Genomic DNA, 26,211 nt, shown 5'->3' on the forward strand with positions numbered 1-26,211 from the left:
CCATCACGACAGAACTATGCGTTGCTATTTTCTCATGGTGGGTTCATGTGCGTTTCTCAGATGTGCCGGGCCGGCTGCCCACGTCAGGTGTAGGGTGGTTGGCTTCTGACTTTTCTATCGGCGTTGGTCTTGGTTTGCGTGGATAACTACGGCTTGCATATCAACTTACACATATGAATCATGATTACAACGAATACTCTAGTAAACATAGATAATAGAATTGTTGAGACAACCCAAGCTTTCTGTTCTGTAAGTCTAGGTAATTGTCAAGAAAAAAACGCTGCCAACAATCGCAATGCATTTAATCAGTGAGATGTGCTCTTTGGAATGTGAAGCCATAATCCTGGAAAACAGAACACTTGTCCGAGCTCGCATAGTTGGACGTGGTTGACGGGATTGTTCCCAGGAGTGACAAGTTCTGCGCCGAACCATGGTACTGCTCGATAACATAGCCATGCTTTCCATGGTTCCCGTGAGATCCAGTATAGTTTCCACCAACAACCGCAAGAGTGTGGGCATAAGCAGGGCCTCTGATTCTCAAGAAGTCAAGATCTGGATTTGGGTTGCGGGTGCGGAAGAAGGCACCAAAGATATCATGAATAAACTGCGAGTGCAAAATATCCTTTTCGTTGTAGTATGGGCTCACGTTCTTCGTCTTGGAATTCAAGGTACCCCACGCAAGCAGTACGTCCGAGGAGTGACAGGAGGCATTGTAAACTTTGTTGGGCGAGCAGATTTCGGGCACACTGACGTTAGTCTGAATGTGACCATCCGTAATCTCGACCTCGTAAAGCGAGGGGAAGGCCGAAGCAGAGATGTTGAGAAGATGACCTTGTGCACATGTCCACTCACTGTGTGTCAAAGCATCAGACGCGGCATTTCGTACACCATCCGAGTCGGAGCGATTCACAGTGAAAGCATCAGAGGATATCATCTTAGAGCCCAGTGTGCTGCCAAAGGTCGCGTTGAGCAAGACATCAAGTGCAAGCTGATTTGCGCCCATATTGGGGACTTGCCGTCCCGTGTAGAGGCTTGACTCATCACGGACAGTAGTGAACATGGTTGGGACGTGAATAGGCAGTTCTTTATTGCGGAGGAGGGTGTGGAATTGATCGTTGATAACTCCAGATCCCGAGTCATCTACCATGGGCATGAATGGCTCTGTAGCAGAGAGCAATTCTGTGTTCTGGTAGTAGTGATTGGCAATGGCAGAAGCAATTGCCTTGGTGGCATTCTGAAACTCAGTGGAGTTATCAAGATATCGCGATGCCGGGACGGATCGGAGACATTTGAGGAATTTTGATTCGGATGTGGTGTCGTTGCAACCAACGGCTTTTCCAACCTCTGGGGCGATATAGTCGGAGTACAGCCCGCGAGGGAACCATGGAAGATCCAGTGGAGCTGACTGTACAAGGGCCCCAGAGAAGAGACCCTTTGCGGCAGTCGATGATATAAGAGCCACGGCACTCTGGCCTCCAGCAGATTGTCCGAAAATAGTCACATGGGTAGGATCACCACCGAAGGCAGAGATGTGCTTTTTGACCCATTTCAGCGCCATGATCTGATCATAGATGCCGTAGCTTCCGGTTGTCTTATTTCCGGTAGCAAGGAATCCCAATGCCCCGACGCGGTGATTGAGTGTAACAACTACCACATCGCTGCGACTCGCAAAGTTGCCACCATCATAATCAATCATGGCAGCACTTCCCTTTGTGAAAGCACCTCCGTATATGTATACAGCCACAGGACGCAGGGAAGTCTTGTTTGTAACTTTCATGGGTAGGAATGGAGTGTAGACATTGAGGTATAGGCAGTCTTCGGAGATGCCACCAGAGCCTAAAGTTCCAAAGCTCGAGACCGACTGGATACAAGAGTCTGCCATGCTAGTTGCATCAAGCTTCTTTGGTCCGGTGTAAGCATGTGGCGGTGCAAGGCGCAGGTTCTTGACTGGCGGGTTTGCAAAAGGTACGCCGAGGAACCGGAAAGATCGTGCATCACGATAACCAGTGATCGCATGTCCCTTTGTTTCCACAGTAAGCTTGGTATTGTTTCTGGGGGTTCGGTCGAGGTCGGTCGTTGGAGGCGCCGTCGATGTGCAGAGAGTTGGCAGCTTCTCTTTGCAAGATGTTTTAATGATCTTCTTGTGCAGAGGTGAGTAGGCTGAGCAATGGTTTCCGTCGTTGTTGGTCGAAATCCACAAGAAGTCATCATGCCGAAGGTCTTTGGCAAACACAAGATAGTTCAATTGATACTGAAGTTCTCTTTCATCATCGCACTTCTCAGATGGCCAGGTATAGACCTTCTCGCCGATAGCAGCGCACTTTGAAATGGAGTCTTCGTGGCTCAGTCGATCGTGTACCAGCACCACCGAAGTGCCATTGTTCTGGGGGCCAAGGTTGTTGTAATGCAGGACCCGGAGGGAACCGAGGGAGCCAACAGACGGATGAGAATTCTTTCTAGCGGAGGGTGCCGCTAAGCTCTGACCATCCAAGAGAAGAGCAGCCAAAAAGAGTTGGTATTTCATATTGAATGAGAAGTCCAACGGTGCCTAACATTTCTGAAAGGGCGGACGGGGCGCTTTAAAAGGTGCCCTGTATTTCCAGGAGCCTGGGAAAACATCGTTTACAAGCATCACGGACTTTCCGGAAGCTAGCGGGTCCTCAGGACATCATATTTTCCTGATCGGGCCATGTATGCCAAGCAACGATCACCTGGAAGCGGGGGTATGTCGGTTGGCGGTCTGAAGCGCAGTGCGGAGTAACCATGTGGCGCCGTCTGTGCCATATTTGTGCAGCTACTTGGCAAACTATGCCGGCGAGAAGATGAGAAGGGAAGAAAGGTTGTTGACTTGCTCGTCGGACTTCGAGTGGGTCTCTCAAGGATTGCCTGTTCGGGTTAGTATGATATGGGCCTCGGTATCTCGTATATGATGTTGACGAAGAGTTTCGGTGGGCTCCATCATTGTGATAATTCCGTTTGAGCTTTGACTCTCGCACCCTTGGACATCGGGAGTCGACTTGCTGGTGAGTGTCATTTCAAAAGATGAAAGCCACCGCTCGAGTGTTCTTCAGATGTATCCTGGTGGTACTCGCCATCAAATTATAATCACTTTCTCGTTGGATTAATGGCAAAATTTGAAGTCTCATCAAGCATTGAAGCATAGGCTAATAGACATCACTCTGGGGTAAAAAGAAAATTGCCGAGTCCAGAATGTTATCATCATCTGCTGAATTCAGGCTGAGAACAGCAAGCTCTTTTGATATCTGACAGATGGAATACCTCAACAGCTGTGTATTGGGGCAGGGCCAGCTACGTCTCTAAACCTCCTGGAAACCTGATACTGGGTCACCGTGTTGTTTGTGTAAATTACACCTGGTTGTTCTATAACATGAGTGGCTTTTACCTAGTATTCCGCACTGAGATATCAATAGACGCAATAAAACATCTTCTGAAATGTCTTGCCATTTGTTTTCTCCCTTCCCTGCACACCGGGGCTCTTGATTCCCTTTCGATCTCATACTTCATTTTCCCGTTCTCATCGCCACTCCACTCTCATCTGTCTTTCATTATCAACCCCCTCATTTACATCCGCTTCTTTTGGCGGCATCATCACACGTCACAGAAGAAGCGCCCTTATCAATACCTCCGCTATCCACTCCCACCCGACCCAAATCAATTCCGGCCACCGGAAAGAGCTCGATAACTCCAGTCAGGGAGCCTAGGTCGCTATGGACTCCCCGGCATTGACCATCCCCGAGATGGAAACCAACCATTCGGACTCGGAGGTTAGGCTCAATGAGCAACAAGCAGACGCAGTTGCTCAAAAGATTGGAGTCTATCACGGCTTCCGGGTGCATGTGATTGACTATTTGCCCAACGAGCATATGGGTGTTCTCCCGCTCTTGTTGATGGGCTCCAATCGAGCTCTCCCAAACGTGGGACTGGGCTCACTTGACCGACTGCCGGTCGAGCTCGTGCATCAGACACTGTTGCACCTTGACATCTCTTCTCTGATCAAACTGCGGCAGACCAATCTCCGAGCGAGGGAGATGGTGAACTCTCTCCCTGGGTATCAGGCCGTGGTCTCCCATGGAATAAACCTCTGTCGCGCAGTGCTACAAACTGGACTCGCCAGTCGAGTAACTCTATCAAGCTTCTATGACATTCTGTGCACCAAGGAATGCAGCTTCTGCTCCAATTTTGGGAGGAACGTCTCCATTTTCATCTGGAAGCGATGCTGCTTCGAATGCCTCCATTCACGTCCGGAAACGCAGATACGCTGCCTATCGTGGGTGCAAAGATAGTTCAACCTGACTCGAGATATGGAAACTGAGATGAGGTCGTTTCGATCTCTTAGGTCCTTACCATCATTGGTATTTTGCTGGAAGATTGATACCTTGATGACAGTTGGTAATATTGATTGTTTGTCACTTGATTCTTTGTTAAATCGTGCTACATAGCGCTGGTATAAGAAGCAGAAGCTCTTCCTGCTTCTTACTTCCTTCTTCGTAAATATAATCTTTCGTTTTTGGGCTCTTATTATAAACTTCACCAGTTACAATACCTGGACAGTGGGCTATACCGTGATCACATACATCTCTAAACCCTTTAGAGATATAGTATTCCAAGATTGACTTACTATGTTGTATAATCATTACCTGACTCTGTTACAATGTGAGTAGCTTCAACTTACCCAGCATTATATGTACTAAGAAATCAAAAGGCTTCCAAGGTTAGTCAATTAATTTTGATACCTATGGCTCTACTTGCTTTACTTTGCTTTATTTTCCAAGTCACCCTCATCAACCAGACGGCGCGTCGTCGTCCAGCCTCTCCGTGAACAGCAAAGATCAAACCTATTGGTTGAGAGTGCCTCAACCACCATGGATCTTCCGGGGCTGACTACTTCAGAAAGAGAAACCAACCGCTCTGACACGAAGTACTATTTTGATGCGGAACAGTCTGATGAAATCCTCCAAACAATCGGGTCAAATGACCCCAATATGATGTCTGTAATCTGGTTTCCAGCTAATGAGCATTTCCACATTCTCATGTCCTTGACATCATGCTTTGAGCGAAGTCAAAATACTGGACTGGGCTCTATCGGCCGCTTACCTATCGAGATCGTGCATGAAATACTGTCACATCTCGACATTGCCTCCGTGTTTAAGTTTCGACAAGTCAACCTCGGAGCAAGGGAGATGGTCAGCGGTCTCCTCCACTATCAGCCTATTGTCTATCTGGGAACGAACCTTTATCGTGCATTGTTGCGGACTGGAATTGCCACTGAGAAATCTCTCCTCGATGTTTATGACATATTGTGCACCAAAGAGTGCAGCTTCTGTGGAGAATTTGGAGGTCATATCGCTCTTTTAATCTAGAAGCGATGCTGTTTCAGGTGCCTTCATGAACGCCCGGAGACTCAAGTGCGCTGTCTCTCGTGGGCTAGAAGAAGGTTCGACATGACCAGAGCGGAGTCCACCACGCTCAGGTCGTTCAAATCTCTTCCTGGGCAATACTGGATCACAGGACATGTTCAAGCCCGCCCTCTGTCAATCATATCCGTTCAGGAGGCAGCTTTGGCTTGTGGAAAGTCAATTCCGATGCCAGAGGGCCTAACAAACAGTCATTCGCGTTACAACTGGGAGAGAGCAGTCAACTGTATGGGGGCCTGTGCGCTCCCGTTTTACAACAAGCAATTTGAAAGAGTCGAGCATGGGTATTACTGTTTGGGATGCTACATGGCCCTTTCCCAGAGCAACTGGGCCAATGACGAGCAACGGCTCCGAGGGGAGGAGGCTTGTGGTAAAGTTCACTCAAGTGAGGGCCTCTTGCGCCATTTTTGTTGGTGCAAACAAGCTCAAATCTGGTGGGAGTTGAACAAGAGACAACCAGAGCCAGCAACTGAAGATGATATTCTGGAGGAGATTACTGAGAGTGACCTCGACATGGCTGAAACCGAAGCCTCGCGCTAGCTACGGCAGGGCCTAGTGCTGAGTTGGCCCTTTCAATTTTGCCGTTTTCAAGCATTGCGAGCGAGCTGGATCCGACAGAACAGCGAAGAATGATGGTACGGAAGACTTCATCGCGTCGATTGATGAGATCCAGCATGTTATCGACGGGATGAGGGAGAAGAAAGGAAAAGCCGCAGAATTGGACATGGTTTGAGCAGCCATCCCCAGGGAGTATCATAACTTTGTCGACGTCTTCCCCAAGAAAAATATGACGATCCAACGCCATATCGACCGGGCGTAGATCATATCTTGAGCTGGTTGACGACTACAAGCCGGGATACGGTCCGCTGTACGAGATGTCAGGAGGAAACCTGGAATTCGAAAAAAGGCTACATTACCGACATCTTGAACAAAGATTTTATCGTTCCGAGCACGGCTCCTTTCCTTCACCCATCCTAATGGCAAAGAAGCCAGGCGGCAGACAACATGAGACAAAGAAAGACATCTACCGGCTGCCATTAATCAACGAACTCATACAGCGAGTGGCGAAAGCGCGTTACTTCATGAAACTAGATATCCGACAAGGATTCCATCGAATCCGGATGGACCCAGAATCAGAAGAGTTAACGTCGTTCCAGTCAGGCTATTGAACGCACAAATATTCTTCCGCTTCATACTTCTGAACATGTCAAATTACAACTAGATTTCTAGGTATTCAGATACTAATGAGTCCGCTGTAGGCAATCTTGCCGGGAGGGATTGATAGATCCTGCTGTACTCTAGCGGGCAGACCTGCTGATCCAAGCAAGAGTGAAGCGACTATCATACTTCTACGGTCTTTACGCGGATTTTTCTAGCATGTGTCTCGCCTCAGCGCAGCCCGCTTTCTCCTGGCTGTTGGGATAAGTTGGTCGATCAATCAGGGGTCCGATTGAGTGGATATGACAAACTATGGGCTTGGCTTCAAGGTCTATCGATAGCGCGATAGTTTATTTTCTCTTTCTCGTGTATTTGCCGAGTATCATCCCCTGACCCTCAATTCTCTAACAGAGCCTATGAGAACTATGGAAGTGTTTGTAAACGTAATGACATATGCATTAGTTGTCAATTATTTCTGCTATAATCAAAAGCCTCTTCATTGAACGGCGCATCAATCTTTGTCAACGTGTGCCTCGTGAATCTCCGTGGGCTCTCCTGCATATGGATCTACACTTGTGCTTGCAAATTTCCGCGCCGAAATCCCACGTTCAAAGAGGATATCCAATTCCTCGTATGTACGACCCTTTGGCTCAGGAAGACGGAAAAAGGCCCACACGAGAGACATCAAGCATGTGCCAGCCCAGAAATATGCGCATCGTGCACCCCAGTTCCAAGCTGTCGAGTTCAGTTGATAGTTTGTGAGAACGTTCACGACAATATTGCTGATGTTGTACAGACTTCGGGCAAGTACAATTGTCTTTGCCTTGAGGCGGGTTGAGGAAAGTTCAGAAACCAGTGAGTAGGTTACAGGACCGACACTGATATCATAGAAGAAGGTGAAGATGATGAGCATCACACCAATTGCCCACTTTGCCGCGTTGTTCTCTTCCGGTGCAAACGACAAAGACCCTGTGATCACGAGGAGGATGAAGAGAATGGCCAGGCCGGAGACATGGATGGTTCTGCGACCAGCGTAGCTCATTAAGAACCACGATCCAATCGTACCTATGACACCAAGTCCATATTGTCCAAGAGACATATTGAAGGATTCAACAGTGGGGAGACCAGCCTGGACGCAAAAGTAGGCAAAATATCCCATCAAATTTTGGCCACATAACGTCTGGACTAGCCAGACAACGCAAACCACTTCAGTGCGGCGGAGGTTGGTTCCTTTGAAGCAATCCCAATAAGTTGTTCCACTGGAGAGTGATTTTTCTAGCTCATTCGTGTGTTGTATCATGGCGATAGTCTCGTCGGGATCGAAATCAGGGACATTGGACGATGTCAAGCGTTGAAGCGCCCGTCGAGCTCCTTGCACATTACCTTGGCGTACATGCCACCAAGGCGATTCCGGTGCGAAAAGGCAACCGATCATGATAGGAATTGGGAACACCCATTGGACACCGAATGGAATGCGCCAGGCCCATTGATCGCCACGGGATATCGATCCACGATTGACACCAACAGCTATGAATTGCCCAAACACCCAACACATGTTGATGAAAGTTGTCAGGTAAGGCCGCAAGACAACTGGGCAAACCTCAGAGGCATAAGCTGCTGGTAAAGTTTGGAAGATGCCCCATGGTATACCAGCGAGTATCTCGGCGGCCAACAGCATTTGGACATTGACAGCAAAGAAGAAAACAAAAATGACCGCTGTTATCATGGCTAATGCACAAATCATTGTGCGGCGATAGCCCAAGCGTTCCGAAACCAAGCCATTGATCAGAAGTCCGATGACTTCACCACAGCGCGCACCATTGGAGAGACCGGATTGCCAGGATGCGGGAACGGCCCATTTACCCGAAGCTGTATGTTCGCCAAATTTCTGGTTGAAGGCAGGAGAAGCATACATCGAGCTGAGCAGGGCGAGATCGTAGCCTTCCATGATTAAGGTAGATGATAGAAGGACGGACCAGCCAACAGCTTTCGGATATAATCGCAGTGCTTGCCAGAGGGTCATCGACTGCTCTTTTCTGGCAGCATGTTGGCCATGAACCAGAACGGGGGAGACTCTGCCGTCCATTTTCACAGCGTCGTCGGTTGACACCATTGGTGAGCTCAGATTGCAAGTCTCAGAGGACAAGCTGGATCTGGATCTGGATCTGGGCTTTGAAGTCTCGCGGAAGAGAGGTTTCCTTCAACAAAAGACGATTATAGGTAAAAGCTTGATCAAAACAGAGTTCACTTCAGCAACCCCCAGTAGGAATACAGGCATTATGAAACCCCCAACACATCCTGGAAATTCATGCGATTTATACCAAAGCAGCAGTAGCAAAGCGAAAACATAGTTCAGACCACCCGCACTGTTGATCCGGGGAAAATGCACATGGCCTGTCACTTGGACCCGAAAATTTGGAGAATACTGGGGAAGCGAAGTGTGGGGGTCTCGTTCTAGCGAATCACGGCATCGGAAAGGACCGTCTCGGCGGCAAGTCGGTGGCTAGTCGGGCAGAGTGTGTTCCGTCGGAGGCTTGGCGGACATGCAGGGTGCTTTGAACTATGTCCCCGCAGCTATCCCGCCCGAGTTGAGCCCGTCTGTTATAAAGTATAAAGATGTTAGCAAGGAAAATGGGAGTAAGAAAGCAAGAATCGTCAAGCGATGTCGCCACACGCAATTCAGGATAATTCAGTCCCGACAGGGACAAACAACTGGTGGAAAGAAGCCACTGTCTATCAGGTGAGTAGGACCACCCGACTTTTCTCATACTTGGACTGACATCTTTACTTTCAAGGTTTATCCAGCTTCCTTCTATGACTCCAACGGCGATGGCTGGGGTGACATCCCTGGTGTGGTCGAAAAAGTGCCCTACCTACAATCATTAGGCGTTGATGTCGTGTGGCTGTCCCCGATGTATGACTCCCCCATGCACGACATGGGGTACGATGTTTCGGACTATGAAAACGTGCTGCCAGCTTATGGAACTGTGCAAGACGTGGAGAACCTCGTGGAAGCGTGCCATTCTCGGGGCATGAAAGTCATCCTGGATCTAGTCGTCAACCACTCCAGTGATCAACATGCCTGGTTTCAGGAAAGCCGGAGTAGCAAATACAACGACAAGCGCGATTGGTACTTCTGGCGTCCGCCCCGATATGATGATGCTGGAAACAGGATGCCTCCGAGCAACTACCGGGGTTACTTTGCCGGAAGCACATGTAAGTCGCGATACTTTCTGTCTTTCATGCGTGTTTCTGTGACCTGACAAAGATCTTTATTAGGGACCTGGGACGAAAAAACAGAAGAATATTACCTACACCTCTACGCCAAGGAGCAACCTGATCTCAATTGGGACAACAAAGCCACCCGTGAAGCCATATACAACAGTGCCGTTCGATTCTGGCTGGACAAAGGTGTTGATGGTTTCCGAGTCGACACGGTCAACAAATACAGCAAGCATACCGACTTCCCAGATGCCCCCATCACAGATCCAAAGAGTTATATCCAACCTGCCATTGGCATGTGGTGCAACGGGCCCCGAATCCACGAATTTCTGCGTGACATGTACGACGAGTCATTTGCACCTTACGGAGATGTCATGACGGTGGGCGAGCTGGCCAACACTCCGGATCCAAAGAACGTTCTCGAGTACGTGGGTGCGTCAGCTAAAGAGCTGAGCATGGTGTTCCATTTAGATATTGGACACATTGGCATGGGGCCCAGTCTGGAGGAGAAATACATCTTGACTCCGTGGAAGTTGACAAAGATGAAGTCCATTGTGGAGAAGTGGCAGACCTTCATCGAAGGGACCGATGGTTGGACTACTGCGTTTTGCGAGAACCACGATAATGGACGTTCTGTTTCTCGCTTTGCATCGGATGCTCCTGAATATCGCGAGATCTCGGCCAAAATGCTAGCCCTGATGATGGTGACCATGACTGGCACTCTATTTATCTACCAGGGGCAAGAGATCGGCATGATCAACGCCCCTCGCGAATGGCCTATCGAGGAGTACAAAGATATTGAGGGACTCGGATATTACCGTGAAGCAGAGAGACAGAGTGCAAGTGGTGCTGACACGACGCGCAAAGATCTCATCATGAATGGTCTTCGCACATTGGCCCGCGATCATTCCAGGTTGCCGATGCAATGGAATGACTCCGCTCACGCCGGATTCACTACCGGAAAACCATGGATGCGGGCTCATGATCTCTATAGCGAAATCAATGTGAAGAGGCAAGAGGATGATGCCTCAAGTGTATTGTCCTTTTGGAAAGATGTCCTTCGTCTGAGGAAAGAGCATCGAGAGCTGTTTATCCATGGTGCATTTGAGGTTCTTGACTATGAAAACCAGGAAACCTTCTGTTTTGTAAAGTCAAGAGGTGATACACAGGCATTGGTTGTTCTAAACTTCACGGACAAGTCGCAACCATTCACACAGGCGAGTAAGACTACGGGGATGAAGTTACTAGTGGGAAACTATGATTTCCCATCTCATGATACCTTGAAGCCCTTTGAAGGACGTGTTTATATCTGAAATTGAAGACCAAATCACATTGCGGTAGAATGTTTCTCGCATCAATAAATCATATCGTTGTAGTCTCCTAATGCCCTTTACATACTAATTTAATAAAATCAGCTTGGAATCCTTTGTAAAACAGCATAGTTCCCAAAAATAAAATTGACTCAACACCTCAGATTGAACTTTGGCCCTACGCACAGCTGTACTGATGACTTCGGTAACTTCGGTAACTTCAACATTGGCATCCGTGCTTGGATCCGACCTTGAGGTGGCATCTTGCTACTAGATAGGTTATTCTGCCCGTATAACTCAGCCCTTTTATTAATATCCAAGTTCAAAGCCAAAAGCATTTATTACAATTATTTGCCAGCTTCCTGATCGAATGTTATAGCCACTTCGGCAAAGTCGGAGGTTTTGATTGGGGGTGCTGAAGCCTGAGCAACCAGGCCAACACATCGGAGCCTCTTTCCCCGGCTTCTCTCCGATTTCCCTCCGCACCCCCGGATTTTTGTAATCCGCTTATCCTTGGCCAGATATTCTTTTCTGGGTCTCTAGATCTCATGTCATCTCCAGTCAAGGTGCAAGCATGTGATGCCTGTCGCCGGCGTAAAGTCAAATGCATCTTCCCACATCCTTGTAAGCAGTGTCGGTCTGCCGGCTTGGTCTGCCGTACCTCACTGCAACGACAGAGAAAAGGTCGACAGGGTCGAACAGCCAATATCCTCAATGAGCTCCGATCAAAAGATATAGAGCAGAGTCTGGATCATGACATTCGCAACCTTTCCCCGCCTCCCAGGGTTCTCGGTCTTGAGGGGCTCGTGGGTACGACACCTCACTCACCACAGGCGGCAGGAAGATGTCATTTTCTGAGAACTCCAGGGCTTCTTGGTTATGATCTTGTCAACTCCTGCTCGGATTATTTCTTCTCCCGCATGCGAGGAACGGTGCCGATCTTGCAACCTGACAGTTTTCGGAAGCAGGCAGATCTCGCTGGCACATGTGCCCATGCTTATTGCTTGGTGGCGGCATTCTGTGCGTTTGTAGTCACCCAGACTGGATTTCATGTTGAGTATGAGTACCCTGGGTACTCTCATCATCTTTCCATAGAGGAATTGCGGACCTCTTTGATTGCTGAGGCTACCGAGGCTCGAAAACACATTGATCCGGTCATGGACCCTGTCCGTCAGAGCATCATCATCGCCTTCCTGCTCTACGGATGTCATATTGGGCTTGGAAATCAGCGGCATGCTTATTACTTTCTTCGCGAGGCCACAACTCTTTACACAGCCAGTGCACTGGATAGTCAAACACCCTCGGTACCAACGGGTGAAGATGACCCTTCTTCAGAAGCAAGATTGTTTTGGTTGTTGGTAATCTCAGAAAGGTATGGTGAAGACTCATTCACTTTCTTTGCTTCTTTCTTTGTCGGCTTTTTTGCTAAATTTGTGATAGAGCACATGCTATTCGACGACATAGACCAATCACCCTCCAGGTGAACTCCGACAGCCCTCAATTGGAAGAAGATCTTTGCTCGGACAAATCTCATGCCGGATTTCTTTGTCTGGTCAATCTGTATCGTCCGTTTGATGAGACCTTCCTTAGTCAATGGAATGGGACAACTTCAGCATACTCAATTGAGTCGTTAAGTCAACTCCAAGAGCGCATTCAAAGTGCAGTTCCTTCGAATCTGGATCTACCCGACATAATAATGGCTGACCTGCGTGTATCTCAACAATGGCTGCGTATCATGATATGGCAGCTCTCAACCACTGCTGGCTTTTTATCAACAAGCCCTACTCATGAATGTATGGATTTTCGCTACCCACTACAGATTGCTGAAGATCTGTGTCTCGCAACATGGAAATTATCAAAGCAAAGCATGGAGACCCACGGTATCGGACTCGTAAGCCATTCTGCTTCCTTTGGATTGTCCGTATAATTGACAAAACCCAGATAGAGAAATTATTTGAAGTGGCATGCACGTTGATTGATGTCATGGCATGTCTCTCGGTGGCTGGACTGCGCTCCTCGGGTTTCAAGCTTGGTCCACAGGATTACCTCAAACATTTATGTACTCTCATCCATGATCTTCCCGGGGGCCGTCGAAGATATCTTCCGCTCCTACTTACCAAAGTACATCAAACCCTCTCTTCGATGGTGGAACCGATTACGCTACATCTCAACCTCCAACGACAATCACCGTTCGCCAGCTCTATTCCGGAAGATCCTTCTCAATCGGGTCACACCTCAAAGATTCCTGTCGCCGAGAATGAGATAAACTCATCCTCGGCTGGTTTAACTCCTGAGTCGGTTTCCAGGAATTGGATCGATAACAATTTCAACTATGCGGATATGAGTCGCATCGGTGACAAGACACCGGAAATAGATGAAGCTTTTCTTCGATATTCGGATCAGGTCTCTTGACATTTGAGTTTGCGTCGCTTTAATTTTTGTGTCCATACAGGATGAACCCAGCTGGTCTGGTTCCCACGTCTCGGAGTTCGCATAGGATTAGCACTCTTGCTCGGCAAAGAAATTTTTACCTTGACCTAACCCGCATATTTCTGTGATTTGGCCCATTCATTCGTTTAATCCTCTGGATCAGGTGTCTCGTAATGACAAAACTGTGGTCCGGGTTTCCAGGTATCCAGAAACTCGAGGTGTACGGAATGGAAAGACTACGAACCTTTTCTCTTTTCTGCGACTGCTACCAACTCTGCCCTCTAGCGCCTGTGATGTTCGTTGCTTTGTAATGGCAAGTCTTTCGTTTGGTTGTCTCCCTCGGCACATAACGCACATATCTCAAACAACCACATTATCTCCGGGCCTCTGACCTCCTTTACGACCGACCGCATTCATAGCAAGTCATGGCTTATGGTCTTTACGCATGGCGGTATCCCAAGGTCAACACTCTCAAAATCCTTCCAAAATCGCTCTCGTTAATCCCCGGGGCTCTATCTGTGCGAAAATCCAAAAATCAAATCTGTTGCAATTAAAAACAGTGCAAAAAAGAAATCTCTCCCTCGGGGAATCGAACCCCGGTCTCCCGCGCTTATCGGTGTTAATGACAAGCGGAAATCATCACCACTAGACCAAGGAAGATGAGATGGCTGAGTTACTGCTCGGCCACTTGGCTGGTTGATGAAGATCATCAGCACTATTTGGATTGATGAGCAGAGAGAGATTTGAGGCCACGATCAACTTTTCGTTTCAACTCAACTTCACAATTTTCGATTTCTGGTAGGCTCCAAGACCATCACTGTTTTAATCTCGGTGACTTCCATGGATCTGGCTGAATTATCTGCCCCAGTGGTGATAAGATGGATGCCGTATACGGAGTAGATTGAGTTAAGGTTGATCACTGGGACTATATACTTTGAGCGACCTCCCGCGGTCGGAATGCGCAAATGGGCTCATGAAAGATTTCCCCTACCATTTTACCATTTCCATGAATATACATTCTGCTGACACCGATATGTAATTCCATACATGATACGGAGTACCAAATCGAAATTTCAGGCACTGGAAAAGGATCCTTTGGTTGAGTGAACTAAGGTTGTATGTGAAACTCAGCCCCTGACGTCATATTGAATATCACTGTGCCTGGTGAGATTTGGATTGATTGATGACCATATGAAATCTTCCGCAACTAGTCCTGGATTCAGCCAATTGGTTCAAGTTTCTTCCTAAATATCAATATTGAACAGAATAAAAATACCTAGGTATGCAGTGTGAGATTGAGGGTTATCAAATGTTGACAGGTACATGCACGCTTTGGCATTTTGGTTCCTTGGCCCCATCTCCCAGCCTCCAGCAGTGGCACAATGTGATTAACACAAGATCAACACCTGCAGGGGATATGATCAAACCAATAAGAGTAGGCTATGCATACAAATTAGTACTCACATCACCAAGTTATGCATGAATAATTGCGCCACTGTCGCTGGCTAGAACAATTGACTCAGCACCGAACCCCAGACCCGCTTACATCATCTGCTTTCCCTGCTTTCCCGATTGCGGTCTTTTCTCAGTGCAACTCTTCCATCTCATCACTTTTCTGTCTCTAAAACAGCTTCTCGAAAAGCTGCTTGAACTAGAGGATCAATAACCGGGCAGAGTTATACTCATACGGCGCTTGTTGCGGCTGCCCCCAAGCTCTCACACGACACTACGCCTCAGGACCCTCGGCAAAACCTCCAGTCGCATGGTCATTGAGAACTCACCTTTCGGTCTGAAATCCACCGGTGTGTTGCCAGAATGACGGGCCCAGCTCCGGCATCGCTCAATCGCCGCTCCTCTACGCAACACTACCAGACCTTCGATACCCCGCCGCCTAAGTCGCGTGGTCGACCAAACTCGGGCCAGTCCGAGTCCTCTGCAGATGGCTCTCACGATCCCCACCATGAACCCGCCGAACCACCTGGGACGTCATCTCCGCTGCCAAAAAGGCAGATGGCAGTGTTGGCTATGATTGCGCTGGCAGAACAGACGGCTCTGAATTCCATCAGTCCATACCTCCCCGACATGGCTTCTACATTTCCCGAGGTGGAACCGACACAAGTTGGTGTTTACGTGGGGACCATTGCCTCAGCATTCGCTTTGGCACAATTTGCGACGAACTATTTCTGGGGCTGGTTATCAGATCGGGTGGGTCGCAAGCCAGTCATCCTGCTAGGCACAATCTTAACTGCGATGTGTTTCGTCGCATTCGGGTTTTGCAAGACACTCGGACAAGCAATTTTGGTGCAAGCTTTGATGGGTGTTGTCAATGGCAATCAGGGTCTGGTCTCCACCTGCCTCGGAGAGATCACCGATAGGAGCAACCAGTCCCAGGCCTTCACCTATCTACCGGTGCTGTATGGCATTGGAGGTATTACAGGTCCTCTCCTGGGTGGACTTCTGATTATGGAGACGAACCCTTTCACGGGAAACAAGAACCCATACCCATACCTTGCACCGAACCTCCTGTCAGCCGTTGTCCTGATGGTGGACTTCACCTTGACCGCATTTTTCTTGGAGGAGAGCCTGGAAGACGCTGAAAGCCTACCTAAGATCGGTCGGAAAGTACGCAGCCTATTTACATGGCTGTGGCAATTTACCGGGGACTCGCGTCACCCTACCTATGTGACGACCCCCCAATCAGTGCCATATCCGCACAGCCGCCATGCCTCAGAGGCGGAGGACCACGACAGTGACCTGGATTCTGCATCCGAAGTGTCAAGTTTGCTTGGTCACCACGAGGACCTAAGCTGGGATGAAATCTTCAATCGCGATACAGTGTTGCTGCTCCTGACTTACTTGATCTTTGCTTTTTGCAATGTTTCCTTCAACTCCTTGTTCCCCATCTTTGCGCAAGCCAAGCCTCCAGCTGGACGGTCACTTACTCCCTCCGAGATCGGCCTTTCCCAAGGCTTTGCTGGCATTGTGACCATAATTTTCCAGATTTGCATCTTCAATCGCCTGCGTGACAAGATGGGCAACCGATGGTCGTACCGTGCTGGCCTCTTTGGCTTTGTGGTCTCGTTTGTCTTGATGCCCTTCATTGGTTACAAGAGCAGATCGACCGACAACCTGACCGGGAAATCGGCCCTCATGGCTGTCGAACTTTGCTTTGTGTTACTGGTCAAGACCATTGCCTCTGTGGGTGGTTTGACCAGCGCTTTGCTCTTGGTAAGTGGCATCAGTGTGCTCCCGTAGATAAAAAACTAATCATTGCATCCAGGTTACGAACTCTGCACCAAACCATGCCGTCCTAGGTGCCCTCAATGGCCTTGCACAGACCCTCTCCGCAGCGGGACGTGCCGTGGGTCCATTCCTCTCCGGGGGTCTGTTCTCGCTCACCGCTAAGATTCAGCCCAAGGGAGAGGCTTTGGCCTTCGGCGTTTTCGGAGCTGTATCCTTCATCGGGTTCATCATGAGCTTTGGAATTCGCGGCCGGTCCCTCGAGGCAGAGGGCTGGGGCGAAGATAGTGATGACGGAGACAAGTCGGACGAGGATGAGCCGAACGGTGTTTGATCTGTGTCCATAAAGACATTCAAAAAAATGCCGATATGATGATATGATGAGTTCTTGCTGCTTTTCAGCCTTTCTGCATGTGAAATATAAATTAGCCCGTGTGATACATGTTTTTTGACTATTGCATACCGTGTTGAGCCAAAGCGCGTGTTCTATATTCAACCCCAGTTCTTGATACAATGGCCACCTGAGCATTGGGGTGGTCATTTTCTGTAAGATTTCGCGCGTTTCAACCCCTCCAGACTGTTCGCTGTTCATGCCCAAACTCGATTCGAATTTTGGACGCTGGTACTGGAGTCTGGTCTCGAACCTGGGAATCCTGGTAAGAAAGAAAGAAAGAAAGAAAAGAAAGCCATGGAGGGTTCGTAACACCGATTCAAGCGCACTCCATAGACACTATTGCCCTTGCGTGACTACATAGACCCTAGAATCAAACCCTGGGCGAGTTCAGCGTCCACCTGGACAGGCGATGATGGACATCCACTAGTAGCAAAGACACATAGCCCTGGAGGTAAATCCATGGATGTATTATCGAGAGAGATTCCGCACGGAGGGAACTCAATCCAGGAACGCATTGCAAGGATCAGGGGAAAAAATGATATAAGCGAAACCTCGAGAAGATCGAGCCAGAGTCCTGGAGCTATCTAACAATATACACAATAATCTTACTTCATCAGCAAACTAACAGCCCAGGGGACACTGAGCCCGCGCAGGTCTCCATAGTGTTGCCCAACACCCAGGAAGACAATAGGGATACCAGTTGCGTGGACCATGCTAACCAAAGTTCCAACCATGTCGCCAACGGTATCGCACTTGCTGATAATGAACCCATCCAGGTTCCGACCTTGACCAAAGGCTTGATTGAAGTTGCGCGCTTGCATCACACTGTCTGTGCCAACAAGCGCCTCACCGACCATGAAGATTTTGTCCGGGTTGGCAAATTTAGCGAACTTTTCAAGCGAAGACATCAGTCGCTGGTCGTTGTGTCGGCGGCCAGCCGTGTCGATCAGAACAACGTCGAACTTGTTGGCTGCTGCAAAGTCCACGGCATCCTTAGCGACGTTCGCCGCGTCCTTGCCGTATCCCTTTTGGTAGATTTCGACATCGCCTGCATTCTCGCGCGAGCTCAGTTCCTTCAGTCGGTCTGCGTGCACGCGGAGTTGCTCCACGGCTCCAGAACGGAACGTATCACATGCTGCAATAAGAACTCGGTACTTATTTTGCAGCAGGAAGTAACAGATCTTGCTCAGATTAGTTGACTTTCCAACGCCGTTGACACCAACGATGGACATCACGTAAGGCCGAGGAGCCTGTGATTTGGTGGTAGGAGCAACCACGGCGTTGATCTCGCGCAGTAGGTCCAGCGAAGAAGTCGGTGTCAGGATCTTCCGCAACGAGGATTCCATTGCCACTCGAAGGGCGGCATCAGTGCTCTGGAAGTTGCCGGTCTTCTTGCCGACCATCTCACGCTGCACACCCTCGCAGAGACGCACAGCAGCTTCGCGCGCCACGTTCTTCTTCAACAGATGTTCTTCCATTGCCTTCAACGGCTTTTCGAGATCAGCCTCTGTCAGAACCTTTCCACCAACGATGTTGCGGAAGAAGCCGCCAATTGCATTGAACCCAGAGCCAACGACACCTGATGAAGCGGTGTCCTTGGACTTCTCTGCATCTGCTTGTTCCAAAATAGACTGGACTTCCTCGCCCAGCTCTTTCAACACGAACTGGCCCTTGCCTGTCCGGCGACCCCAATCATCTGCGGAGACGGCTTCCACTGTCGGAGCAACAGCCTCTCCCTCATCCGCGGGGGCAGAGTAATCGAGAACCTCCCCGTCATCCTCATCTGCCATTCCGCTTGCATCCCACTTGCGCATCTTCTTCGCGGTGCTCTTCGCGGGCTTCCCTTTCCTGGTATTCTCATCGCCAGATGATGCGTGAGGGCTCGCGTTCGCAGCCTTGCGGGCCCGGCGAGAGACACGGCCTCCAGGCCCAGCCTTGGCGGTAAGAAGGTGACCTTGGGGAGTAGAAGTTCTAGAAATATCTGGTGTTGCTGGTGGCGTACCCTCGTCAGAGGTCGCCCCGGCTTGCGCAGCTCTAGGCTGCGCTTTCACCAGGCCAGGAACTGGCGGGGGAGGGGGACCTCCATTATCCGATGATACAAGCGAGTCTTTCTTCTCGTTTGCCTCTGGCACATGCTCCTCTACGAAACCAGTATCGTCTTCTAGTTCTCGGACTTGCTGGTCAAAGTATGGGTCGAAGCGGTAGGTCTGGATTCGCGCGCGGTTTCCCTTCACCTGCTCTTTGTAGAGGTCTATGAAGATAGTCGAAATGTTTTCAAGAAGCTTGTCGATCCAGCCGAGGTGGAGAAGCGATTGGTAGACGGCCTGTATAAACTCAGAGTTAGTTCCCCGAACCCATGCGCATGTGCATGCGACAGACGCACCACGAAGATCAAATCGAATTCCTTCACTCTCTTCCACTTCAGCGTGTACTTCTCCTTCTTAAATGCTGGCGACACTCCTCCCGTTGTGGTATTTTGAGGCACAACCTTCTCCTCAATGAAGACGTCGTTGATCAGGCCGTTGATGACATGTGCGCCTACTGGGGCGTAGGATTTGGACCAAAGCACCACACCGGAGGTGGTCAAAATCTCGAAAGCTTCCAGCATATTGAATGTGTTCACACCAAGAACAAATCAGAATCTCTGTGAACGTATTTATGTGGGAGCAGGGCAAGGACGTGGGATTTGGTGGCGGAACGGGGCGAGGTTGGAGCTCGGAAGCGGATTGGATCTTCAGCCACGTATAAACAGTTGCCCTCCGCTCTCTCTTCCTATCCACGCTTCTACCTTGTCACGCGCTCACTTGTTCGCCACCCAAATTCACCGATCACATTTCTTTCATTTAGGTCAATCATGTATCGCGGCTCGTTCGCTCCGCCGCCTGCGCAATCGCCGCCCCTTCACCACCCCGTCCCGCAACATGTCTCGACAGTCCCGATGATGCGCTCACCTCCACCACCAGTTCCTCAACAGCCACCAAGCGCTGGCTATGGCGGGAACCCATATCAGCCATCACCTGCCCAGGGTGGTAGTGGATCTTACGCGCCTGGGCCCGGATTCGGCGGGTTCATGAACGAACCCACGGCGCAGATGGGCTTCCAGGTTGGCAAAACTGCAATGGCCGCTGGACAGGAGTACATGGAATCCAATGTATGGAATCGTTAATATTTGATATATCACTCATGCTTATACGCCGTTCAGTTCAATCGCTATGTCTCTATACCTGCACTCAAGCACTATTTCAACGTCTCCAACTCCTACGTTATGAACAAGCTACTGCTCGTCCTTTTCCCCTGGCGACACAAGCCATGGTCTCGACAGCAAGCCCGGATGGCATCATCCTCGACCGGACCGGACGGTCAAATCATCCAACAAAACTACTCGTCCATGTTCCTCCCTCCGCGCGATGACCTCAACTCCCCCGACATGTATATCCCCGTCATGGCTTTGGTCACATATATCCTGTTGTCGGTGCTCCTGGCTGGATTCCGGGGTAACTTCCACCCTGAACTTTTGGGGTCGATCACCACCACAGCCATCGCGGTGATTCTCTTTGAGATCCTCTGTCTCAAGCTGGCAACCTACATTCTGAGCATCAACAATGACTCACAGCTGCTCGACCTGGTGGCTTATTCAGGCTACAAGTTCGTAGGAATCATCGTCACCATGGTGGCGGCTGAGATCTTGAACCCTGGCCAGGGAACCGGCGGCTGGGTTGGCTGGACAGTCTTTGCGTATACCTTCATGGCAAACGCCTTCTTTTTGGTATGTATCACACCGCTATGGTTGCCCTTCTGATGCCCCACGAGTACTAACTAGACGATAGCTCCGTTCCCTGAAATATGTGTTGCTGCCTGATTCGGCTGACTCCGCCATGCATGCTGGCTCGATGCGCCCCGTGGCTCGATCGCAGCGCAACCGCCGCACCCAGTTCTTGTTCGTCTACTCTTACGTCGTTCAGTTCATCTTCATGTGGGTTCTGAGTCGCGAGGGACCATCCTCGGCATCTGCAGCTTCTGCCTCATCATAATATAAGCATGCGGAAAGTGGAGGATACTGGGTGATACAGGCTAGCTTGGAAGGAAGGTATGCATCGGTGAAAGCGAATGGATTGTCCCAACTCTGGGCATCATGGCCGAAGTAACGATATAGCACGACTTATTGTAATCAAAATATTTGCATTTGTAACCACTTTATCACTTTTCTCGCGGCCTAGGTGTTGTAGACTCTAAGTGAAGTGAAGCTTGCTTGTTACTTGTACTACTGGTTGTTACGGAAATGTAGATTGAAAATGTGTAAAAGATATTCCATTGAAACTATCTGAAGCCGATGATGCCATAATGAACTCCTATATTCTTTTGAAAGGTTAGCGAATAGTCATAACCAATCATGTCAAGCAATGAATTGCAAAGTAATGTCCTCAGAGATCTTGGTAGTTATGGTAATATCATAACCGAAGCTCAATTACTATCTAGGCGTGATAAGGTTTTTAATCATCGGACGGGGAGTTTCCAGACGACCATGTGTGAACGTACCATTTGTGGATGCAAAGGCTGTGAAGGTTGTGTTGAGGGGATGAAGCCCAAGTCAGATTGTCCTAGATCTTGACAAAAGTCAGCGCAATGTCACGGAAAGCATTGGAAGCATGAAATGAAGATAACAATCCATATCAGAATATGTAAGAAATTGAATATCACACGCCAGCGCTGTATAGAGAGCCCCGGCGAGGGCCTCACAGACACCAGGTCAATCGCAAATTACCGCATCATATGAGGATGGTGTGGGAGAGTGACGGAATTGAGCATACCTTAGTAAAATGCTGTGAAGTGCAAGAACTTGAAGCAAAACGAAACAAGACTCATCATTAAAGTCGAAGCTGTCAAGCTTTAGAGCTTGAAGAGATCAACAAGAAGCTGTCGGCGAAAAAAAACGAGATAAAAGCACGGGACCGGAGAAAGGTTGTTGCGGGTGATTAGGTCAGCAGAGCCCTAGAACTGCGAGTGGCCCGTTAAGCGAGAATCGGTGCGAGTTGTGGGCACATCCGAATTTCAAGATTAACTCTCGACAATTGAACTCTTTCGACAACCCCTTTCGACTCCATACCCCAAGTCGACCGTGAGTGTGCTCTCATCATCCCAATCGAAAACGCGACGCTGAATTTTTGTCCCAGAATTTCGCCATGGCCGATATCGATGTCAAGGTCGCTTCCTGGAAGCTGGTTGAGGTTGGCCGTGTGGTGCTGATCCGCAGCGGTCCCTTCGAAGGCAAGCTCGCCGCTATCGTCGAGATCGTGGACCACCGCCGTGTATGTGGAATCGCCCCCCGGAATCGCGAATGAATGAATCGGAAATTCGGAGATTTGAGAGTCGGGGACAATATGTATTGACAAGCGATTTTTTTTGCAGGTCCTCGTCGACGGTCCCTCCACCGAGGAGAAGAAGATTGTGCCCCGTCACGTCCTCCCCCTCTCCGCCGCCACCCTCACCCACTTCACCATCCCCCAGCTTCCCCGTGCTGCCGGTACTGGCCCCGTCAAGAAGCTCTGGGCTAAGAACGAGATCGACGGCAAGTGGGCCAAGAGCTCTTTCGCTCAGCGCACCGACCGCTCTGAGCGCCGCAAGAACCTCTCCGACTTCGAGCGCTTCAAGGTTCTGCGCCTCCGCAAGCAGGTACGTTTTGGGAAACCGGAAGAGACGGAAGGTCTGGGCACGTACATGCGCCCAGACTCACGTCTAAGCCGGGGAGATATGGGGAAATATCACATAACTAACACATCCTCCAGGCTCGCTACGAGGTCCAGAAGTCTTTCGCCAAGGTTCGCGCTGCCACCAAGGCATAGATGATTATGAGGTTTCGGTGCATGGGTTGAAGGAGGTGTCCTGGAAGGGTTTCCATTGCTGGAATAACTCTGGCAAAATTCGCTGTATGCATTATCAATCAACAGCAAAAATGATTCAAAATCCTTGATATCCCGGCAAAGGGGCCTTTTGTCATTGGTTTTCTCCCCCCGTCCGGGGCTATGGACATCATTTTTTTTATGTTCCTACGGGGATAAATCTGGCTCTAACCAAAAATGAATAGAATGAGCAGATGCGTAAATAATGCTGTATTATTTCTGACCAAACCAAAACGCTTTGATTCTAGAGTCTAGAATCTATAAGATAACTAGCGTCAAATCAGCTAGAAATATAGTAGACTCCTACATAGGTGATGTAGTTAGATGCCCAGATAGGGCAATGTGTGGCTCCGGGGGATCTCGCCTAATGATTTTCGGGTCGGATTGCGCACAGCTACGCACCTTCGACCTCAACAAAATCCATCCCCATCCACCACAGCTTGATATTCATCTCTCAGGTACGTAGGAATGTCGAATTCGTCGAATCCTCGCATTTTCGACATCAATTTCCGCCGTTTTTTGGGCGTTGTGTGATTTTGTGGGGGTTTATCCGAATCTTTGCTGCCCGCTCAAGCCCTGACGGCATAGCGAACCAACCAACTAATTCACTTTCTTACCTCTTTTAGGCATCCCAATACCGCAAAAATGGCTGACCCCCGCGTTGAAGAAATCCACGATGACGACGTCGCTAAGAACGTCGACAGCTCTTCTGAGTCTGGCTCCGAGGCTGGCGATGAGCCCAACATCCCCGCCGGTGCCTCCGTCGCTGTCCACTCCCGTGGTGAGAAGAAGGCCCGCAAGGCCATTGGCAAGCTCGGCCTGAAGCTCGTCCCTGGCATCACCCGTGTCACTCTCCGCCGCCCCAAGAACGTACGTGTTAGCGATGCGACCGACACGGCAATCTCTACCCCGCCCGCCCGAATGTGATGGTCAGATCTCAGATTCATACCTTCGGGATCGCGAACGGGGGCGATTGTCGGATGTATTTGGAATTTTGTGAACGACAATGCTAACTTCTAGCTTAAAGGTTCTCTTCGTTGTCAACCAGCCCGAGGTCTACCGTTCCCCCAACTCCAACTGCTGGATGTATGTGAAACCCAGGAATACAATTTAGCTTCAATGGCGAAACCTTTACTAAACTTGTCGCAGCATCTTCGGTGAGGCCAAGATTGAGGACCTGAACTCCCAGGCCCAGGCCTCCGCTGCCCAGCAGCTCGCTGCCTCCGAGGCTGCCGGTGACCACGCCGGCCACAACCACTCCGAGGAGGAGATCCTCGGAAAGGGCAAGGCCCCTGAGGAGGATAAGAAGGAAGAGGAGGAGGAGGATGATGGTGAGGAGGTTGACGAGTCTGGCCTTGAGTCCAAGGATATCGAGCTCGTCATGGCACAAGCAACCGTCTCCCGCAAGAAGGCCGTCAAGGCTCTCCGGGAGAACGACAACGATATCGTCAACTCCATCATGGCTCTCAGCATATAATGAGTGATTGGTTCACCGATAAGGTTCAGAGACTTGGGTTATGAGAGGCATACGTCTGGTAATAGCTCATAGTGTACACAATTAAGCACAAAAGCAGTTGAACCCACAATTGACTCAATTATCCTTTTACGCCAAAAAAAAAGAAAGAAAAGACGAGAGATAAAGCTTGACTAGTAACGATTAGCTTTAATTCAGCAAAATAATTGATAACAGAAGTGCTGCACTGTATACCTCTCCAATATCAAGATGCCAACGGTGGATTTCGGAATGAACATCACGTGACCCGAACAATCCAAACCTTCCGGGTCGCTCCTCGTCCGGCACCTCCCTGTACATCGAACTCCCCTCTCTCCTCCCCACCCCCAACCTCTATCATACCCGTCACAATGGCTGCTGTATGTTCTCTTGTTTTTCCTCGCATTGGAAAACACCCTGTCTACTCGGAAACCACCCGCTAACCCCCTTACCCGAAAACAGCGCAGCGCCGCTACCAAGATCGACTGGGCCAAGGTCTCGAGCTCGCTCGGCCTCCGCGGTCAAACCGCTACTTCCCTCCAATCCTTCAAGAAGCGCAACGACGAGGCTCGCCGCAAGGTCACCGTCCTGGCCGAGCAGCCCCAGACCGTTGACTTCAGCCACTACCGCGGTATCCTGAAGAACAAGGCCATCGTCGACGAGATCGAGAACCACTTCAAGACCTTCAAGCCCGCTTCCTACGATGTCAGCCGCCAGCTGAAGGCCATCGATGCCTTCGAGTCCCAGGCTGTCCAGAACGCCGAGGCTACCAAGGGCAAGGTCGAGGCCGAGCTGCAGAACTTGCAGAAGACCCTCGAGAACATCGAGACTGCCCGTCCCTTCGAGGATCTCACTGTCGTACGTATATCATTGCACGGGGAAATGAGGGTGCGATTGTTTACTTACATGAATGCGTTTTTAGGACGAGGTTGCCTCCGCCCAGCCCGAGATCGACGAGAAGACCGCCTCCCTCGTCTCCAAGGGCAAGTGGATGCCCCCTGGCTACAAGGTATGTGCAGACCGTTCCGCCTGGTATATTTCCACCCTCTCGATACTCATGTTTTGTCTCTTTCCAGGAGCGCTTCGGCGATCTGTCCGCTGTTTAAGCGTGGACACTTGTGGCCTCAAATCCGCCTTGTTATCCCTCGCTCTATCACACTACGTGATCATGAATTTTGGAGCCAAGAATATGGCTGTTCAGCCAGTGTATGATCAGATACCTCCGATAGTGTGGCGGGGCTGGGATGTGTATAGAAACCATACATTGTCGTTTCTGCGTTCACCAATCTGCTTCTAAGGTTCCTTGTAGTTGGTAGGCCATATTCCGATATCATTGTTTCAATGTAAACCCAAGCGTCTTCTTTTTTTGAGCATTTCCTCCGGGGTTGACGGGACTTGACCTATCAGTCAAGCTCCTCGGAGTGGTTGGTGGTTTCCTCTGTAGGTTACTGCACGAACGGAGATTTGCGATGGACCTCCCAGCTATCAACCATTACCTCTATTTTCCAAGCTCTTCCACGTTAGATTGTGTGATGCTCAGCTCCACTGATCCTCAAACAACGAAGCTACGGATTTATCCAGTCCTAGTTCGTACATGCCCCATGCTCAGGCGACATCTACCCATAGCCCTCCA

General features: G+C 49.7%; 12 protein-coding genes across 12 annotated transcripts; 9 read left to right on the forward strand and 3 right to left on the reverse strand.

Annotated features, from left to right (window-relative positions):
- Positions 1-301: 301 nt before the first annotated feature.
- On the reverse strand, positions 302-2,524 carry N7506_008315 (putative cholinesterase; the record flags this gene model as incomplete). The annotated part of the gene is made up of 1 exon (XM_056957608.1): positions 302-2,524. One exon carries the CDS (start codon positions 2,522-2,524, stop codon positions 302-304), a length of 2,223 nt encoding a protein of 740 aa, XP_056806998.1.
- Positions 2,525-3,728: 1,204 nt separating this feature from the next.
- N7506_008316 (uncharacterized protein) lies at positions 3,729-4,304 on the forward strand (the record flags this gene model as incomplete). The annotated part of the gene is made up of 1 exon (XM_056957609.1): positions 3,729-4,304. One exon carries the CDS (start codon positions 3,729-3,731, stop codon positions 4,302-4,304), a length of 576 nt encoding a protein of 191 aa, XP_056806999.1.
- Positions 4,305-5,462: 1,158 nt separating this feature from the next.
- N7506_008317 (uncharacterized protein) lies at positions 5,463-5,975 on the forward strand (the record flags this gene model as incomplete). Its single annotated transcript, XM_056957610.1, has 1 exon — positions 5,463-5,975. The coding sequence occupies one exon, from the start codon at positions 5,463-5,465 to the stop codon at positions 5,973-5,975; it is 513 nt and encodes a 170-aa protein (XP_056807000.1).
- Positions 5,976-7,104: 1,129 nt separating this feature from the next.
- N7506_008318 (putative MFS maltose permease) lies at positions 7,105-8,706 on the reverse strand (the record flags this gene model as incomplete). The annotated part of the gene is made up of 1 exon (XM_056957611.1): positions 7,105-8,706. One exon carries the CDS (start codon positions 8,704-8,706, stop codon positions 7,105-7,107), a length of 1,602 nt encoding a protein of 533 aa, XP_056807001.1.
- Positions 8,707-9,255: 549 nt separating this feature from the next.
- Positions 9,256-11,128, forward strand: N7506_008319 (glycoside hydrolase family 13 protein; the record flags this gene model as incomplete). Its single annotated transcript, XM_056957612.1, has 3 exons — positions 9,256-9,333; positions 9,389-9,809; positions 9,873-11,128. The coding sequence occupies 3 exons, from the start codon at positions 9,256-9,258 to the stop codon at positions 11,126-11,128; spliced, it is 1,755 nt and encodes a 584-aa protein (XP_056807002.1).
- Positions 11,129-11,673: 545 nt separating this feature from the next.
- On the forward strand, positions 11,674-13,537 carry N7506_008320 (Zn(II)2Cys6 transcription factor; the record flags this gene model as incomplete). The annotated part of the gene is made up of 3 exons (XM_056957613.1): positions 11,674-12,497; positions 12,566-13,016; positions 13,067-13,537. 3 exons carry the CDS (start codon positions 11,674-11,676, stop codon positions 13,535-13,537), a joined length of 1,746 nt encoding a protein of 581 aa, XP_056807003.1.
- Positions 13,538-15,370: 1,833 nt separating this feature from the next.
- On the forward strand, positions 15,371-17,129 carry N7506_008321 (MFS transporter; the record flags this gene model as incomplete). Its single annotated transcript, XM_056957614.1, has 2 exons — positions 15,371-16,783; positions 16,836-17,129. 2 exons carry the CDS (start codon positions 15,371-15,373, stop codon positions 17,127-17,129), a joined length of 1,707 nt encoding a protein of 568 aa, XP_056807004.1.
- Positions 17,130-17,794: 665 nt separating this feature from the next.
- Positions 17,795-19,797, reverse strand: N7506_008322 (signal recognition particle receptor subunit alpha; the record flags this gene model as incomplete). Its single annotated transcript, XM_056957615.1, has 2 exons — positions 17,795-19,513; positions 19,573-19,797. 2 exons carry the CDS (start codon positions 19,795-19,797, stop codon positions 17,795-17,797), a joined length of 1,944 nt encoding a protein of 647 aa, XP_056807005.1.
- Positions 19,798-20,043: 246 nt separating this feature from the next.
- Positions 20,044-21,220, forward strand: N7506_008323 (protein transporter YIF1; the record flags this gene model as incomplete). Its single annotated transcript, XM_056957616.1, has 3 exons — positions 20,044-20,340; positions 20,392-20,955; positions 21,017-21,220. The coding sequence occupies 3 exons, from the start codon at positions 20,044-20,046 to the stop codon at positions 21,218-21,220; spliced, it is 1,065 nt and encodes a 354-aa protein (XP_056807006.1).
- Positions 21,221-22,369: 1,149 nt separating this feature from the next.
- On the forward strand, positions 22,370-23,029 carry N7506_008324 (60S ribosomal protein eL14; the record flags this gene model as incomplete). Its single annotated transcript, XM_056957617.1, has 3 exons — positions 22,370-22,495; positions 22,596-22,859; positions 22,973-23,029. The coding sequence occupies 3 exons, from the start codon at positions 22,370-22,372 to the stop codon at positions 23,027-23,029; spliced, it is 447 nt and encodes a 148-aa protein (XP_056807007.1).
- A 702-nt stretch (positions 23,030-23,731) lies between these two features.
- On the forward strand, positions 23,732-24,563 carry N7506_008325 (nascent polypeptide-associated complex subunit alpha; the record flags this gene model as incomplete). Its single annotated transcript, XM_056957618.1, has 3 exons — positions 23,732-23,956; positions 24,114-24,172; positions 24,236-24,563. The coding sequence occupies 3 exons, from the start codon at positions 23,732-23,734 to the stop codon at positions 24,561-24,563; spliced, it is 612 nt and encodes a 203-aa protein (XP_056807008.1).
- Positions 24,564-24,949: 386 nt separating this feature from the next.
- N7506_008326 (F1F0 ATP synthase subunit d) lies at positions 24,950-25,723 on the forward strand (the record flags this gene model as incomplete). The annotated part of the gene is made up of 4 exons (XM_056957619.1): positions 24,950-24,958; positions 25,041-25,436; positions 25,501-25,587; positions 25,655-25,723. The coding sequence occupies 4 exons, from the start codon at positions 24,950-24,952 to the stop codon at positions 25,682-25,684; spliced, it is 522 nt and encodes a 173-aa protein (XP_056807009.1). The 3' UTR covers positions 25,685-25,723.
- Between the last annotated feature and the right edge of the window lie 488 nt (positions 25,724-26,211).

Source organism: Penicillium brevicompactum (genome assembly GCF_028827555.1).
Source record: "Penicillium brevicompactum strain IBT 35665 chromosome Unknown utg000006l_segment0_segment0, whole genome shotgun sequence".
In the NCBI taxonomy this organism is placed as follows: Eukaryota; Fungi; Ascomycota; class Eurotiomycetes; order Eurotiales; family Aspergillaceae; genus Penicillium; species Penicillium brevicompactum.